Here is a 19,529-nt window from a genome sequence, read left to right on the forward strand (position 1 = left end):
ATTCCGTAGAATACCAGACAATTTTCCTTGAAAACTCTTCCTCTCTATGCTATGATATGCCAAACTAGCCGTTCTAATGATTCTATACTGAGCAATTCTCGCCTAACTTTTCAAAAGGACCTAAGTAACATTTTTTTCATGAATTAATTTGAATAGCGCAATCAATAGAACAACATGAAAGCTATTGATTGCTGTATTCAAATTAATTCATGAAAAAATGTTACTTAGGACCTTTTGAAAAGTTAAGCGAGAATTCTTCCATTAATGTCTTGAAAATATCCCGAAAAAAAGCAAGAGAAAATCTTTAAAAAACGTAATAAAAAAAATCGCCACGCCGGTTCACGCCGCTGCCGCCGACCAAAATTCTGACAAACGCCGCCGCCGCCGAATTTCGGATCGGCACGCACCTCTAAGTTAGGCATAATGAACGTTAGGCATGACGGACGCTAGGCATAATGGACGTTTGGCATAAGTCTTCCTTCTTTATATAAAAGGCTGTTCTTTGGGTCATTTTATGCCTAACGTCCATTATGCCTAGCGTACTTATGCCTAACGGGGTATTCCCATAATTGTTATCATTGCCGGGTACATGAATCCAATTGCTCGTTGCATTGTTTCGGTTGCCATTTATCCGGGTACGTTGAAAGAATGCCTCCGAGAAGAACAATTTGTCAGTCGTTGTCGGGCAGCCGTGCCGGTAAGACGCGCACCCCAAAACGCCACCGTTTGGATTGCACCTTTCGGCAACTGACAAAGAGTCGAACCCATGACCGTCCGCTTATAAGGCGAACGTGTAGCCAACTACACTACGGGACGCCCTATCCACAGACAAACAGACGTAACACTTGAGAAATTACCATCGACCATGAATTTAACGATCAATTTAAATTTGGTTGATTGCGCTTTTCACAACTAGAGGCGCTAGCGTCGTAATCCTTCGAGTTTGACATTTCGCTCCAGCGCCTTCTGGTGACAATGTCATACGAAACATGGTTTCGTGTAACATGCTCGCAAGATGGTGTTAGAGAAGTTGAGCGATGGATTTTTGCGGAAATTGTTCAAGCTGTTACGTCTGTTTGTCTGTGCCCTATCTTTCGACGTTTTGTCTTTTCGATCTTTTGTCTTTTGACCTTTTGTTCGAAAAAGCTGACTGATTTTCAGATTGGCGGGTCGACACAAAGGCCTTAACTCCAGGAATTTCATGGATGATCAAGAACATATCAATTTCCAATAACAAATCATCTGTTTAAATCTTTAATTAATCCACATTTTTTTAACTGTGATTTCTTTAAGTCATTCAAGTCATTCAAACTTTATTTCTTTACTTGACTACCTATACTACAACTACAAGTTGTGCTAGATATTTGCGTTTGATTCACGAGATACAGTAGAGTCTCCTATCTTTGTAATAGGCTAATAAATTATGGTGTAAGTATCAGTTTTATCAATTTAGATCATGATAAAAACATTTTTCGTATGAATACAGTTGGTAAGGTAAAATCAATTGGAATCATCTATCATTAAATTTTACACCAACTAATACCTCAAGCTTTGAGCGCGAGCTGCTTTTAAAGTTAAATTCCAGGAACTGAAGACACACATACATCGAATTGAAATTATCAATGAATTTGGCAGAAATGTTTTTTTTTGCACATCCTCATTAGTAACTTCAAATTAGAAAATTATTGAAATCGGTGGAAGCGATATTCTAATTCGATTATCGTATCAAATCAAATATCGATATTTCGAAATGTCGGGACGTCCGTAGCTATACCAAAATTTATGTTTGCCAAATGTAAATTCAATAGGACATTTTTTTATACCCTATATGTGTTACCAATTGTTACTAAGGTCAATCTTTTACCCCACCTCACACTTGATTACATCAAAAGCCATAGAACTTCCCATCCATTATGCTTCTGAGGCCTTTTTCTCAAATTAAATAAGTTTAGCATGAAATTCCTTCGCAACACTGCTGTATTACCACGTTCTTCATTACGAACTGGAATCAGAAAATTATTATCTTACAATTGCGTTTTCTTAGCATTTTCATTGAGGTATAGCTACAATTTATTCATTCGCAGATCTTGCCCGGGATTCTGAAAATATTTGCAACATGAATATCCTTAACAGTAACACAATGCAAACCCAGCCACATAAAGCCGCTACACTACGGGATGTATCAAAAGGAAGGCGCCATCGTGCGTGATAAGAGAAAAAATGCACATCGATTTTGGAGTTCTAAAATTGCAATTACTAAATAAAGGAAACCTTTTCCAACCAATTAGGAGTAGAATCGTTAAAAGTACCATTTTCTTATCAAATCAACTAGTCTTTTGAAAATCATCCACCCAACCTTACCTTTTAATGTTTCCGCTTCCTCAAATAGAAATCCTAGTTGGATGTATGGCGGTATCACTATCCTTAAGCTTTTGTCTGTCTGCCCGGGTTCGCCATGTTTGCACTAAACGGGAAGTCACTTTTTTTTCTCACCTCCACCCTTCAACAAGAATTTTCCCCCAGCACGGAATCACTTTTCATCCACCATTTTCCGATCCGGCAATACACCGAAAATCAAACCAACAACACTCGGCACTGCACAAGTTCGAGACAGGTTTTTTGTGTTTTCCCACGGTCCCAATTACACCACAACGGAACGGAATATCGATTGGACGAACGCAGTCGGCTCGTAAAATTCACAATAACACTTTTGCTATATTGTATTCGATGCAAGGATTGGCAGCTCTCGAGGGAACTTACTTGATTGCATCAATTTTCCGGTCAGTATCTGCTCTACTATGCACCACCACTCGTCATTCGTCACAAAGAACCCGGCCCGTGTCTTTCCGGAAGTGGCTCTACGGCGGTCCAATTCCACAATTTCTCTTCTTTTTTTTTTGCGGAACTCACCAACAAAACCAACCGCACCGAAACCAAGGAAAAATCGAACCGTCTCCTTCGAGAGGTGCCACTTTAATTCGCTCTGTCTGCCGTCGTCGGTCGCGCCAGGCTCTGTCGCGATTCCGAAGAGTGCACGGGGCACTGTGAACACATTTGTGTGTATGGATGGAATGGAGTGTGGAAAATGAGCAAGAATTTCCCTCTCGAGAATTTTCCTCCATGAAGTAGGTATGGAGCTACATAGATTGCGACACGCATACAAGCGAACGGATGCGGCGAAGGGCGACGTTTGATTCGCTGGAAAAATGGTGCGTGTCTTTGGAAAATTATTCGATTTCATATTAGGGATCTGTAGAAAATTTGTATTTTTTTTTGTCTTAGAATAAAATCAGCAGTGATTCAAATCGTTCTTAGAATGAAATCAGTAGTGATTCAGTTTCATTCCAAATTTCGACCACTATTCTAGTTTGAATCTGGACATTTGCGTCACTAGCTCCGATGCCTAGGGGGGGCTATAGCCCCTTCATATATTTTATTTATGAAGAATATGAAGAATCCTCCAGTGATTCCGAAGGGAATCCTCCAGGAATGTTGGAACAAATCGTTGAGGGATTCCAAAGCAAAATATCGAAGGATTTGAAGCAATTCGTCGAAGAAGTAAATCGTCGAAGCAGTCCGAAGCAAACCGTCGTTGTACCGTGGAGAATCAAATTTCGGACACACTCAAACTTCGGACGCTTCAATTCGTATGGGAAATTTTCTGAAATATTTCATCAAATTGTTTCGTCAAGCTGGGTAGGAAGGACTAATAAAATTAGCTTGTTTTAGTATACATAGTTACATTCTAATAAGACATGTTAAGACAATGCAACGGAATAATTAAAAGACAGTTTAAGCTGTGCAATGAGAATTGTTTTCAAATATTCTTTCCTGTACTGTGTAATCATGTGTCCGAAGTTTGAATCTGTGTGTCCGAAATATCAAATCCGGACATTTTCTTAAATTGCAAACATTCTTCGCAATATCTTGCACATATTAAATACGTAGTCCAAAGATGAATACTTTTCTTGATGATTGCAATGGTGATTTAAATAGTGCGATTAAAAATGTGAGTAAACAGGATGATTATATATCAGAAAGTGCTTAAGCGTCCGAAGTGCACGGTATTTCGCAGCGAATCGTCAAATAATTCCAAAGTAGGGGGAATGACGGCTTTGGCAGGTTTTGTTCTATTATCAAATATAATATATTAACAATATAGTCCACTCTTGCCAAAAATAGGCGAACGCAGCCTCAGCGCTCCAACGGATGGCGGTCGAACTATTTCATCAAAGCAACGCGTTATTTTGATTAAATCGTAGTAGTATCGTGAAAGTATTGGTATCCCAAATAAAATATTCCACATCATTTTTGTTTTACCAAGACTTTTTTACTTTAACGAGTATTCCAAACCTTCCGGGTAGCTTGTTAATAATCAGTAATAAACCTGTGTTTTGTTCCCGGTATAAAAATCCTTATGAAAATGAATTAACTATTTCGTGAATTGGATACACTTTTATTGTGCTCAGAAGGGTCCACCTGGGGCTTAGGTGAAACAGTCAAGTAAACAGTTGAAACTCGATGGTCAACTGTGATGAAAAGAAGAACAAGTGTCAAAACAAGAGAAAAGAAGCAGCGTCTTTGCAGGTCTCGTCTCAGGTAGTTAGTGCTTCAGCGATAAATAAGGCAGCGTTCACTGATCACTCTTTCGAATTAGTGCTTCAGAGATAAATACGAAATGAGACCATCATTATTTAAACCGAAAATATCAATCCAAACACTATGATGACTATTGACAAATAGATGTATAGAGGAAACAAAGGATTATCGAAAGGATCGATGATACTATTTAGCTAAATTCGTGTAGCAAGAACTAGTATAGACGTAATATTAATCAGCTCATACCTGTGTTTCATATTTATTCGGACAAGATAAGAGTGAAAATAGAAAATTGAAAAAAAATCATCCGCTAAGAACACCGTAGCGTGCTTTAATCAGTGACATTTCGATAACATTAAAATGTCAGGGATGACTTGATCTTTTTTGCTGAAATAGTCCGACTTTTCGCCATAAGTTGGCGCTGCCCTCACTAAAAAGTTGTTCGCCAGTGACATGTATGGAAAATTGAAGAGTGGACTATCTTGTACTTTAAAATCTTTGCTATTATTGTCAGGGGTTTTTTTTATGACTGATTATGCTCAAATTTGGCCTAAACATGCTTTGCATATCAAAGAATATTGTGGCCAAATTTCATAAAATTTGGTCGACAAAAACCCCCCTGCCAATAATAGAACAAAAACTGCCAAAGCCGTCTTTTCCCCTAATTCGTCGAGGGATTTCGAAGCAAATCGTCAGAGCGATTCCGATCGTCGAGGGATTCCGAATTAAATATTCAAGGGATTCTGAAGCAAATTGTCGAAGTATTCTGAAACAACTAGTCCAAGAATTTCGAAGCAAATCTCCAAACGATTCCGAAACAAATCTTCGAAGGACTCCGGAGGAATTCCGAAGCAAATTACCGAGAGATTCTGAAGCAAATCCTCCATGAATTATCACAGATTCCCAAAGGTATACCTCAACGATACGGAAAGGAATCCAGTGTGAATTCTTCTGGATTCCGGATGAAATACTTCGACGATTTTGAATGGAATTCTTTAGAGATTCCAATGAGAATTCTTCTTGGATTCTGATGGGAATTCCTCTCGAATTCTGATGAGCATCCTTCTCGGAGCGTGATGGGAATTGTGGAGATTATCATGCTGCTAGGCAAACGAAAGTCTGCTGGAAAACTGTCACTCCAGTCCGTGATGTTTACCACATGTCTTTGACTACTGGTGAAGTACCACGATTGCTTCGATTGATATTGTGGTGCCTCTCTGTTGTTGTTCATATCCAGCTTCTTTGATGCTTTAAAATCAATTAGATATTGCTTTTTCATAATTAACAGTGCAGTTTCACTGCTACACAAGAATCTTTCTCAGAAATCAGAAACAACTCATTTGTCTTCCACTCATTTCATTATGATAGGGTGAATATGGAGGGCTGCAAAATGGTGGGTTGACATCAAGGAAGGAGCGCCCAACAGAACTCTGGTTCCCACAAGTTCCTATCTCACGCTTCCACGGGTCGTCCGATGACAAAAGACCGCCAGCTAAGCGTTGTGTACTTAGCTGGTAGTGCAGCCTGGGCACTGTTGTCCTTCTGACATCAGCTAGAGTGAGAAGGTACGCCGAGCGTCTGTTCACCAGGAGGTGCGGCTCAAACAGCGTCTGCATGGTACCCAGCGGCTGATCAACGAAATGCTGTATCGCGTCAGCTTTACCGAAGGTGGCAACCCCACCAGGGCGATATAGCTAACGCGCCCCCGGTAAGGTAGCTTACTGAAGCCTCTCAAATACCACGAAAAATGGAGATAGAAGAAAAAGAGAACGTTATTTTTGGCAACCGACCCGGTAACGAAATAAGGAAAGGACTATGATTGGAAACTTGGTATCTGAAATGTCAAGACCCTAAATGAACCTGGACGAGTGAGCTGGCTCGTGAACTGCAGAAGGTTGGACTGAATGTAGCCGCTGTTCAAGAAGTCCGATGGCCTAGATCCGGAGAACGTGAATTCCGAGCCGTGGACCCCACGACTGCATTCAAATATAACATCTGTCACAGCGGTGGCAGAAAAGCAGAACATGGAGTTGGTTACGTAGTGATGGGCAAGCAGATGATGCGAGTGATGCGGTGGAAACCTATTAGCGAATTAACGAATCTGTGTGTTGAGGATACGGGAAAAATTGTTCAATTATGGCAGGCCTGCCCAACCTTTTCAAGCCACGGGATAATTTTTAGAATTCACACTTGCTGGCGGGCCAGAACATATTCGGTACATAACTTTTTGAATATTTTCAAAATTATCAGTATTTTTTTATTCACTAAAAGCGAAACACGATTTTAATGCTTTCAAACCGTTCGTGTTTATTTTTTTTTTCGTCGTTGCATTAGGGATCCATTTGAAACATTTCAGGTAAATTATTCACATCGGTAAACGGTGTTGTAAAATGGGAATTTCGTTACTTTACCAGCCAGCCTTTACCTTTGCCAGTTAGTTGCTCCCTGTATACAACCGTCCCAAGCATAGTTGTCCCATGTCGTTTTTAGTTGATGGCCTTCTTGCTCCCTGGTGGCCAACAAAAGAATTCCTCAACAGATTTAAGATCTAGAAAGGATTGCTGGCAAGCCTAGCCATGAAGTCTGATAGAGAAATAACTTATTTGAAAAAATGCAACACCGCCAGCATAGAGGGAATGGCATCGTAAAAACACGACATGGGACAACTATGCTTGGCACGGCAGTATAGGGATCAAAGCTGCCAATTTCTCTGTCATTCGAAGATGACCATCAATTCCTCCTATGAAGACAGCCACCTTTGCCACGTTTTTCACTTTAGTGTTTTCATCGTTTGTTTGTGAGAACTTGTACTCTTCAACGTGTTCCGCGCAAACTAGTGCTACTGAAGAAGGCTATTTCCTTAGGACACACGATGTACCTAAATAACAATCGAAACGCTTTCCTTAACAAGCTCTTCGTCCTGAAAAGGTTTCACCCGTTTTGCCAAAATATTACCAACAGCAAAATTGGCCCGTACTGCATTTTCAGACTTCGTATTCACTGTATCATTTTTTGAATCAATTAATGGAGATTTAAATTGACTGAGCACTCTACCTTTGAAGCTCTACAAACTTTTGTTCTCTACCTGAGCCAAATATCATATTTCATAGAATGCTTGGATTCAGATTTTATTCGTTGAATAAAGCAAAACTTTCTGAGCAAGTTAAGCAAACCGGCCTTCCTTTTTTTTCAACGTAAACGTAAACTACTCGTGCCAATCTTTAGGGAGCGTCCACAAATTACGTAACGCTTAGAAAGGGGTGGCCTAAGTGTGACGATTCATACAAAAATTTCAGATGTTTCATAATTAATGGATCTTCCTTTATTCAAAAAGCGATGTTCTATATCAATATTTTGTGTCTTGAGTTCGCTCTATGCAATCATTTTAAATTAGATATAATATAATTTTTCGTTTCGAGATTTGATTTAAAACTTACGTATTTAATAATGAATAATAAAAAATAGTTTCCCGAGCCAGCTAGAAAAGCTGACGGGCAGAATCTGAGTTAATTTTTCTTACACGCCGCGGGCCACAAAAAATGGAGCCGAGGGCCGCATCCGGCCCGCGGGCCGTACGTTGGACAGCCCTGAATTACAGCCTAATCAACGTTTACGCACCGACAAACGATAAAGCCGACGACTGAATAGTGCCCAAAGCATGACGTGAAAATGAATTATTGGCAATGGCTGATTTTCTACCCGCCGCAGCCACATCCAGGCGCTATAGTATATGCACAAAATAGCCAGCAAGAGTTAACCGCCAGAAATTTGTATGGCGAAAGACATCTAACGCTGGTTTTCTCAAAATTAGGAACTTTTTATGAAAAACTATTTGGTACCGGTTATGAGGGATGGTGTCCGCTACTACGCCTACCAAATATTTTTTCGATTAAAGTGCTTAATTTGGAGAAATCGAACCTTAGATGCCTTTCGCCATACTGATTTCAGAAAGTTAACTCCTAGTGTGCCGCTGTAAGCACGCTCAAAGCAGTCGATTCATTGTTATCGAAGACGCTAACGGTAAGGTCGGTAGAGAGGACTTTTTCCGTCCCATAGTCAGTAGGAAGAGCCTTCACTCCTACGGCTAGTAAATTTCGCTGCTGCCAGAGGGATGGCCATCAGTAGCACCTACTTTGCACGAAAGAACATCCGAAAGCACACCTGGAGACAACCAATGAATTATTGGCAGTGGCTGATTTTCTACTCGCCGCTGCCACATCCAGGCGCTATAGTATATGCGCAAAATAGCCAGCATGAGTTAACCGCCAGAAATTTGTATGGTGAAAGACATCTAACGCGGGTTTTCTCGAAAATAGAAACTTTTCATGAAAAACTATTTGGTACCGGTTATGTAGGAAGGTGTCTGCTACTACACCTACCAAATATTTTTTCGATGAAGGTGCTTAATTTTGAGAAATCGAACCTTAGATGCCTTTCGCCATACTGATTTCAGAAAGTTAACTCCTAGTGTGCCGCTGTAAGCACGCTCAAAGTAGGCGATTCATTGGTGAAACTTGCAACCAGATAGACCATGTTCTGGTGGATGGGCGCCATTTCTGGATGGGCGCCACATTCAGAGGTCCGAACATTGACTCTGACCACTACCTCGTTGTCAGTAAAATTCGATCACGGTTGTCAACTGTATCGAACGAAAGATCACAGCGAACGATCCTTTACAATATCCAGCGATTGTCGGCGGAAGGAGTAATGGGATTGTACAAACTCGTCTTATGACAAGTTATTTGTCTTATTTGTCTTGTTATTTGTCCAAATCTGAATAGGCTACACGTAAAGAAAAAACCTTATAAGTTATGGCAAAAACCTATTCGAAAATATCAATACACTTCATTATGCCACCTAATGAATGATCCCATGTTGTTGGTTTGCCTGGGTGTGCTAACAGATTCGTCAAATCGACGTTTTAATCTTTCTTTATAAAAGCCCGATACAAATATTAAATTTATTTTAAGTTTGTATAATTTAAAAAATACTGGAACTTGTTTCTGCAAATTTTTCTTTTTGGGTAAGTGTTGTTTTTGCTGATGAACTCTTAACTTTTGAATCAATAACACCATGAAACTCAAACTGGTTGAATCGATAGGGGCAATGGTCAGATGTACTTTTAAAATTTCAGATGTGTTGTCTGAATATGGCTGTTTTATTAAGTTCTTGCATAGGTTTGGAATGAATCGACTGCTTTGAGCGTGCTTACAGCGGCACACTAGGAGTTAACTTTCTGAAATCAGTATGGCGAAAGGCATCTAAGGTTCGATTTCTTAAAATTGAGCACTTTAATCGAAAAAATATTTGGTAGGCGTAGTAGCGGATACCATCCCTCATAACCGATACCAAATAGTTTTTCATGAAAAGTTCCTAATTTTGAGAAAACCAGCGTTAGATGTCTTTCGCCATACAAATTTCTGGCGGTTAACTCTTGCTGGCTATTTTGTGCATATACTATAGCGCCTGGATGTGGCTGCGGCGGGTAGAAAATCAGCCACTGCCAATAATTCATTGCAGACCTCCCGTGCTATACGCAATACATAGGTAAAGTCAGAAGTAGAACCGGTGCAGCACGTGATATCATCATGCCCACGTTCCTAAAATTATTGGAATGCTACGCTTCTTATTAGCGTCATAGATACGACCTCGGATAAACCCTTAGAGAGGATGCATTGGACGTTAAACTCACCCATGCAAGAAACATGCGCGGATGAGCTGCGGGTGTTTATGTATAGTCGTAAGGAGGTGATTTCGCCTTAAGCTCGGCAAAAGCTGCCTGGGTGCTTCCCAACCCCCACACGATCTGAGATGTCTTCTCAGGTGTCTGGTTGCAGATTTTCGTTTACCTTACTCCAAAGCAAAGATACGATACACTGAAAACAACCTTGTCTCCTAAGTTGCCATAGTTTTATGAAAAATAAAACATTCTTTCAAGCAAGTTCTGAAATAAATCTATAATATAACTTTGTAGAAATAGTTAATCAACGTTACACAATACATAGGTTATACGGCACTGGGATTGGTTTCCTTCTCAGCACCCATGTACATGTACATTAAGTGGGATCCAATTCTCACACACTCGCCTCCCTGACTTGGGCCCAAGGCTGATTCCTGTCAATTTTGTTCATTTCTCTGAGGGTTTCGTGGCCAGGAGATCCTAGGTCTGCCCCTGCTTCGATGTTCTGCCGGATTCCTGTCCAGCGCTTGCTTGTAGATTTCGTTTCCACTCTTACGTGGTGTGTGGCCGGACAACGTTCATTCACACTGTGGAGTTGCTGTTGAAATCAGATTTCGATGGCATCGTCGATGGGACTCAGCATTCGGGATCCAGTTGGCAGTTGGTTGATGAATACAAATCTATGTGAAATCTGCTAATACGCACCAAGTCTCACTGGCGTATTATATCACAGATTTCACGTTAGAGTTGAGTTTTCGAGGTTTGAGGCATTGCCTGAACCGATTAAATCTCCATGTTCTATGTAGATCTTGGCCCGCAGCCACCTGGTGTTGACTGGTTTTGGTTTTCGACCTTCTGCACTGTTTGCCCGGTTACCGTTGAAATTGTTAACATCTAGGGACGCTCCACAGTTTTCATAATTCAGACGATTGAAGGCTTTTCCTTGGTCAATCAGCACAAGATAGAGGGACTCTTGGAATTCATTGACCTGCTTCTGGATGATGCAAAGCATGACAGTATGGTTGGTTCTCACATGATCATCCGGGGTGGTATCATGTGTAAAATTGTCAACCTTTCCCTACATTCGAATAAGGATAATTCATCAAAACTTCAAGAAGTTGTTCTAAGTGATTCTAAGAGCAAACGTTGCAGCTGATTAGTTAGATCGGGAGTGCTTTATTTATTTATTTATTTATTTATTACATCAACAGACTTGATACAGCCCCAATGATGGTTTAAAAAAAAAATATATATATATATATATATAAATACAATATCACATCACTACATTAAAAACATTGTCAAGGATTAAAATACAATACAATCACAAATACATTAACTATAGTCTATGTGCGTCAATGAATCGCCTACTTTGAGCGTGTTTACAGCGGCACACTAGGAGTTAACTTTCTGAAATCAGTATGGCGAAAGGCATCTAAGGTTCGATTTCTCAAAATTAAGCACCTTCATCAAAAAAATATTTGGTAGGCGTAGTAGCAGACACCTTCCTACATAACCGGTACCAAATAGTTTTTCATGAAAAGTTTCTATTTTCGAGAAAACCCGCGTTAGATGCCTTTCACCATACAAATTTCTGGCGGTTAACTCATGCTGGCTATTTTGCGCATATACTATAGCGCCTGGATGTGGCAGCGGCGAGTAGAAAATCAGCCACTGCCAATAATTCATTGTTCTGGTCGGTAAAAAACAGGGGAACGACACCCAATTTTTTCACTATGGATTTTGACAGGTTCGCCTGTTCGTGCTTTTTTGGGTGATAAATTTATCCCCCAGTGTCAAATCACCCCAATACTGATTTATTTTGCAATAGTATGTGCGCGAATTTTGAATGTTTACGTTTTTACAGGAGAATATGATGCAAAACGCCCATTTCACTCAATAATGCAACATGATACAATCATGAGAAAATAGAGAAAAAATGAACAAACTATAAAATAAAACTATTTTAGACTCGATTCCATGCTTTAAACTTAAGAATGTTCAACTTATTTGCTCAATTCTTTAGAATGCTACTTGGGTAAGACCAAAGACTAATTAAGACGTTCATGTCCCATACTAGAGCACACTTTTTTAGTGCTCACGAAGTACTAGAGTAGAAAATTGGACAACCGCATTATGATATCACCTTGATGCAAGTACTGCGCCAAGTAACTGGTACTTATCCATGCGTTGCTAAGGCAACTTCCCAAATGTTATGTAAATCAAAACATCGGAAAAAAATGTTCGCTATAATCAAACTTGGAACATACGTGAAAGAGCTTGGAACAATTGTGAAAGAGTCTACCTCTCTCATGCCGAATCGGGCACACTGATGCTGGCCAGCGGTCCTGTAAACAATCTTGAACTGGACATTGCATCCAACTGGAACCAGACGACTTCTACCTACAGGTTCAGGAACTCTTTACGACTAAAGTCGTACGCAGAGCCTCGACGGCTTGAACCTTAGAGCGATCAATGAAACACAGCAACATGATACGCTGTCCAATATTACTACGAGCAACTCTAGGGCTAGTTGTGCCAAATCCTTCAAACGGTGATGGGGAGGCCAGAAGAAGCTTTAAATTGTGCTAAATAAATATGTTTGCCGTCGTAATTTATTTTGTTGTATTTGCATCCTTGTATCTATTTAAACTTTCTTTTATTTCAGATGAGTTTTCAACTTACTATCTGAAAATAGTATCGGATGCGTTCATTTTAAATTGTATGGTCCCACACAAAGGGAAATATTCAGATGGCACAAGCTCATTTCAATATGAAACATAATTTCATAATTTTTTTCCCAAATTTTATTTTTTGATATATATTATAGTGATTTCTTGAGCATCTCATGAGCTTTAGAAATCACACAAAAATCCATGCATTCAAGTTGCACTCGCAATATTGAACGTGCAGCGCGAATTGTGAAGTAGGTCCGAAAGTACTGAAAATTTGTAGATATATGTTTGTATTTTCCGCTTAGATAACGACCAAGGGCGAGGGTATGTTAATGAACTATATTTTAAAACTTTGATCCTCATGATAAACAAGACAATAATCAAGAAAATTAGTTAGCTCTTTTTTTAGTGGAATGTTTTCACTGTCATCAGATGAGTTTAGTACAATTCCATTTAATTCCACCACGTCGTATTAGTTTTACATATACGTATTTCGACCTCAACTGTCAGGCCGTCTTCAGTGTCTCGTACTTGACTCGTTGACGACGTGGAGGAATTAAATGGAATTGTACTAAACTCGTCTGATGACAGTGAAGACAATAATGTTTAATTTACTAGTAATCCTCAATAGTGCTCCAAATGGTACAAGGCGAGATGCGCAACGAGTAGGACTCTGTAAAGTACGTGGGTGGCGGTTACGGACCAAGCGGACTGGAGACATCTTTTATGTATTGCAGAGATCACTCTGGTCCTGGTTCGAATACATAATAATAGTTCTTATCACAAATCACTAATAAAAATCCTTATGATGACCAAGCATTGTGTATCATTGTGAAAAGGAAAGGTTCTTATTCAAAAATGCAGTCTGGTGAAAAAAATCATGCAAGTGGTTAAGGGAGCAAAACTGGTCTGAAGTACAAAAATTGTACAATGTGTACAATCTCCTTACGAATATTTGGCCACTCTTTCCTTTATTAATTAATAATATTTCAAATTCAAATTAACTGAAAGAATTAAGGATTAAATCCTGGAAAAAAAATTCTGATGCACAAAAACAAACATAGTTTTCACATTCCGTACACAAGTTCGTTTGGTTACTATAGGTTACTACTTTAAACTACGCATCAAGGTAGTTAAAAAGTGGGGTTTCATCATAACTGTCAAACTTGGGTACCGAGGGACCGAATGCAGTACTAGAAGTGGTCCCTCCGATGAGCTCCACAGTTACGTCTTAATTAGTCTTTGGTAAGACACTGTCTATGCCTTCGTTCGTTTTATATCATTTTCACCCTGGAAGTTGTTTGTGTTGCATTCGCAGTGCACTCGTATTGGTGACTCAGAGAAGATGTGACAAAGATGGCGTAGCTTGTCATCCCCGTGGTAAAAAATGATGTGAAGAACCGGCGGAGGACATCTCGTGTCAAGTGGAAATCAAACACCGATGCCACTCTATTGAAGACACGCTGCAAACCATGGAGAGCACTACGCAGCCCATAGTTTGTGCGACGAAAAGGAAGTCTTAGCATTAGGTTACTCCGCAGTTGTCGGGGTTGTGCATTGATGTTTATTTGCCGCAGAAGAGTGTCACAATCTATTCTTCCTTGCAAAATATCGGCGACGGTTAAATGCTCTGCATGCATCCCTTCGGATACACAGAGGTTCTAAGCTGATCAGCTGACAACGGCTCTCGTAGCGAGGAAGTCGTAGCGGATCTCTCCAGGGAAGGTTGCGGAGTGCGTACCGTATAAATCGACGTTGAACGGATTCGATGCGTTCGACACCATTATTATAGTTTGGACTCCAGACCGCAGAGCAGTATTCTAACGTAAACCGCACGAGAGAGCAATACAGTGTTTTCAAACAGTAGATGTCTGTGAAAGTCTTTGTCACTTTGATCACAAATCCAAGAGACCTAGATGCTTTATCAACAACATATGAAATGTGATCCGAGTATGTCAGTTTGGAGTCCAATAGAACACCGAGATCTTTCACACAGTGCACTCTTTCAATAGTCGTTCCGAACAGGCAGTAATTGAAGGTAATCGGTTGTTTCTTCCGAGAAAAAGTTATGATCGAGCACTTTTTCGAGTTAACTACAAGTCGATTTAGATCGCACCAATGAGCGAAAGCATCGATCTGGTCTTGTAGTAAGTGACAATCGGCTATTGAGCATATGCGCAAAAACATTTTAAGATCATCTGCAAATGATAATCGCGGTCCTTTTAGAACTAGATCCACGTCGTTGAAGTAGAGAAGGAATATCAACGGTCCCAGATAACTACCCTGCGGTATGCCAGACATCGCAAAGAAGCTTTCCGAGCGACAATCGCCTAGAGCAACTGTCAGCTGGCGCTCAGTAAGGTACGAACCAAACCATGCAAGTAGGCTGCCTCCAATTCCCAATCTACCAAGCTTGGCGATCGCAATGCTGTGGTTCAACTTATCAAATGCTGCAGTTAGATCCGTATAAATTACATCTGTTTGATTACAAGCAAGCATACTGTCTGTAACGTATGATGTAAGACACAGTAGATTTGTACATGTAGAACGTTTTTCCATAAAGCCATGTTGATCGGTACTGATATAATGTTTACAGTGACCATTTAGAGAATCCATGACGACGAGGAGTGACTGACATGTCGCGTCTTTGTCTGGCACCCACGAATTTGTTTTTGCTCCAATTAGGCATCGTGAAATATCGTAGAGGATGCGATATCGCTGGTTTATGCGGCTGGTCGTCAGCCGGGGAATCCACCAGAATCCACCAGCTGCACACTCAGCCAAAAGTATGGATTACAGATATAACACGATGGAAGATTGAGGAGCGAGCGTAGAGAAGCAAAGGCAAAGGAACGGGAAGAATCAGAGGAGTAAATGACGAGTCTTGTCAATGGTTTGTATCTCTGTAAATGGGAGTCGGGCGCTGCTGCAGACAGGATAGGCAGGTTTTGGTCGATTCCTGAACAATGAAGAAAGGTTGGCTACAGCAACTAGAGATTATTGCCTCTATTACTCACGGAAAGCTGAAACGTTGGTTAGTGCACTTCGTACAGCTTCGTCAAGTCTCAGCCAGTGTTCTTCAGAAAGCAGCCACCTGAAGCATGAAATCTAAACGGTCCCTCAAGGTCGATCGGGTGACGGCGAAAGAGTTCAGGGCTGACCCCATGCTGTCTGTGCGAATGTTGTAACAACTGTTATGCAATATTTTGCCCCGCTCCGCATAAGTTTGGAGCAGGCCAACAAATTGGAACTGCCCTTTTATTTGCTATTCATTGAATATGGAAGGGGGAAGCTTAAGAGACTGATCAAAGCAACGGTGGATGGTGTGCAAAACTGTGTGAAGATTTCGGGCGAACACTCCAGTTCGTTCGAATCGCGCTGGGAACTAAGACAAGGTAATGGACTTTCGTGCCTGTTGTTCAACATTGCGCTAGAAGGTGTCATGCGGAGAGCCGGGTGTAACAGCCGGGGTACGATTTTCAACAGATCCAGTCAATTTATTTGTCTCGCGGATGATATGGATATTGTCGGCCGAACATTTGCAAAGGTGGCAGAACTGTACACCCGCCTGATAAGTGAAGCAACAAAAGTTGGACTGGTGGTGAATGCATCGAAGGCAAAGTACATGCTAGTGGGCGGAGCCGAGCGTGACATGGCCCGCCTGGGAAGCAGTGTTACGATAGACGGGGATACGTTCGAGGTAGTCGAAGAATTCATCTACCTTGGATGCTTGCTAACGGATGATAAAAATGTAAATCGTGAAATACGAAGGCGCATCATCTGTGGAAGTCAGGCCTACTAAGAACTTCAGAAGAAACTGCGGTCAAAAAAGATTCACCACCACACCAAATGTGTCATGTACAAGACGCTGATAAGACCGGTAGTCCTCTACGAACATGAAAAATGGACAATGCTCGAGGAGGACTTGCAAGCACTCGGAGTATTCGAGAGACGGGTGCTTAGGACCATCTTTGGCGGTGTGCAAGAAGACGGTATGTGGCGGCGAAGAATGAACCACGAGCTCACCCAGCTCTACGGCGAACCCAGTATCCAGAAGGTAGATAAAGCCGGAAGGGTACGATGGGCAGGACATGTTGCAAGAATGCCGGACAGCAACCGATCCGGCAGGTTCAAGACGGCGTGGAGCGCAGCGAGCGAGGTGGGCAGGTGCAAATCGACTTGGCGAGCGTGGGGCGCATTAGAGGATGTAGAGATGCGGACTCTTACCGTGCATTGTGGCTTCAAATTGTTGATTCAATGTTATCTATTTAAATGTAAACTAAATAAATGAATGAATACGGAAGGGATTTCTGTTGTCTGAATCACGAAAATCTGTGTGGCTCCCAAGGATGCAAGGGATTTTCAGATAGGGTCGGAGCTTTGTCTGACCCCATTCGGATAGTCGCTGATGTGAGGCAAGGATGCATTTTATCTTCATTGTTACTTCTCAGCGTAATCGATAAGATCTTGGTGGGTGCGATTGACTGTGTACCATTTCTTGAGCTGCTTTGGCAGTTTATTGTTGTGGAACATCTAGACGACTCTGATTTAGCTAATGATTACGAAACGCTTTATTAGTACTGCGACGCTCTTTTTTGCGGAGACCGTATGCTTATTTATGGCGGGTTTCACCATGAACGTCAGCAGGATCATGTGGTTAAGTGTCAATGGGAACAGTCCCTCAAACTTATCTGTAGCCGGACGATCGGAGGATATCAATATCTTGACTGTCTGATATCATCAGATGGTGAAATTAAGATCGACATGGTAGTACGAGCCAGAAAGGCTACCTTCCGAGTTTTCGAAATATTTGGAGACCCAACCGGATTGATCCACACACCAAATATCGAAAGTACTAATCTATCGAGAAACGTGTGGTGATTAGGCAAAGACAACACAGATGATGTCTAAAATTTATAATTCGGACGGCCTTACAGCTGGATATCGAGTTCTGGGCAAAGCCTTCAAATACCGATAACAATAGATGTTCAAAAACGTGGATGGAAATGGGTCGAGAGTCCCCTTAATATTAGTGACCTGATAGGTTATATAATATGTATGCCGATAGAGATATATGATCATATATTCATTTTAAATACTCTTGGTGACAAATTTGTGGTCTATAAATAATATATTTCGTACTTACTTGATACTTGATGGGCTACAGCTCTTCGATGAACCTACGCCGAATGGAGTATCCTTCTCCACTGGACTCAATCCTGGGCCAATCGCTTCCAGTCGCCCTGAACATTGAGCGCCCTCAGGTCCTCTTCAACTGCAAAAAGCCATCGTGTACGCGGCCTTCCACGAAGCCTGCGGCCTCTTCCGGGTTCTCTACTAAATATTATCTTCTCTTGACGTTCTTCCGGCATACGAACAACGTGACCAGCCCACCGTAGTCTGCCGTGTTGTATAAGCTTAATAATATCCAGCCCTTTATACACCTGGTACAATTCGTGATTCATGCGACGCCGCCAGATACCGTTCTCCTGTTTACCGCCGAGTATTGTCCGCAGCACCTTACGCTCAAACACTCCGAGAGCTCTCCGATCACCGGAAGAATCAGAGTAGTATACAATGCGAGTTTTGTTTTCGTTTGCAGACTACGGGACTTAAGCTGGTTACGAAGTCCGTAATAAGCCCTATTTGCAGCTGCAATACGCATTTTCACCTCACGGGTAACATCATTATCGCACGTCACTAATGTTCCAAGATACACAAATTCTTCTACCACTTCAAACTTTTCACCATCCAGCACCATTTCGCTACCACCACCACTAATGAACCCACGTTGATTTCCAGCGACCATGTACTTCGTTTTGCTGGTATTGATCGTGAGTCCAATCCTCGTTGTCTCCCTCTTAAAAGGCGCAAAAGCCTCTTCCACGGCACGGCGATCAATTCCGATAATATCGATATCGTCCGCAAATCCCAGGAGCATATGCGATTTTGTGACAATGGTACCGCTTCTTTGCACACCAGCTCTCCTAATCGCTCCCTCGAGCGCTATATTGAACAGTAGGTTCGAGAGTGCATCACCCTGCTTTAATCCATCTAAGGTAAAAAATGACGTCGATATTTCATCCGCAACCCTTACACTTGATTTCGATCCGTCCAACGTTATACGAATCAGCCGTATCAGTTTCGCCGGAAAACCATGTTCAAGCATAATTTGCCATAATTCATTCCGTTTCACTGAGTCGTACGCCGCCTTGAAATCAATAAACAGATGATGAGTCTGCAAGTAAACATTTGATTCGTCGTTGATCGGCCCTCACGAAAACCCGCTTGGTATTCGCCGACGAAGGACTCTTCAAGCGTTCTCAATCTGTTGAACTGAATACGGGACATAATTTTGTACGCCGAATTAAGGAGGGTTATTCCTCGGTAATTGGCGCACTCCAGTCTGTGCCCTTTCTTAAAGAGAGGGCAAATGAGGCCGTCCAACCAGCTAGCAGGCATTTCCTCGTCTTCCCATATTTTCGACATAATATGGTGCAGAACTTCATAAAGCTGCTCACTGCCATGTTTGAAAAGTTCAGCCGGGAGCTGGTCCTTCCCCGCAGCCTTATTGT

At 41.4% G+C, this 19,529-nt stretch overlaps 2 protein-coding genes across 2 annotated transcripts in view; both read right to left on the reverse strand.

Annotated features, from left to right (window-relative positions):
• Positions 1 to 2,785, reverse strand: part of LOC134221546 (uncharacterized) — a 187,399-nt gene extending 184,614 nt beyond the window's left edge. Inside the window, exon 1 of the mRNA XM_062700740.1 lies at positions 2,761 to 2,785. Within this exon, the coding sequence (XP_062556724.1) occupies positions 2,761 to 2,770 (10 nt within the window). The 5' untranslated portion in view covers positions 2,771 to 2,785. The remainder of the gene's footprint in view (positions 1 to 2,760) is intronic.
• LOC134225014 (uncharacterized) overlaps positions 1 to 19,529 on the reverse strand; it is a 111,499-nt gene that overhangs the window by 61,970 nt on the left and 30,000 nt on the right. The gene's annotated exons all lie outside the window — the stretch shown is intronic.

The sequence above is a fragment of the Armigeres subalbatus genome, chromosome 3 (genome assembly GCF_024139115.2).
Source record: "Armigeres subalbatus isolate Guangzhou_Male chromosome 3, GZ_Asu_2, whole genome shotgun sequence".
In the NCBI taxonomy this organism is placed as follows: domain Eukaryota; kingdom Metazoa; phylum Arthropoda; class Insecta; order Diptera; family Culicidae; genus Armigeres; species Armigeres subalbatus.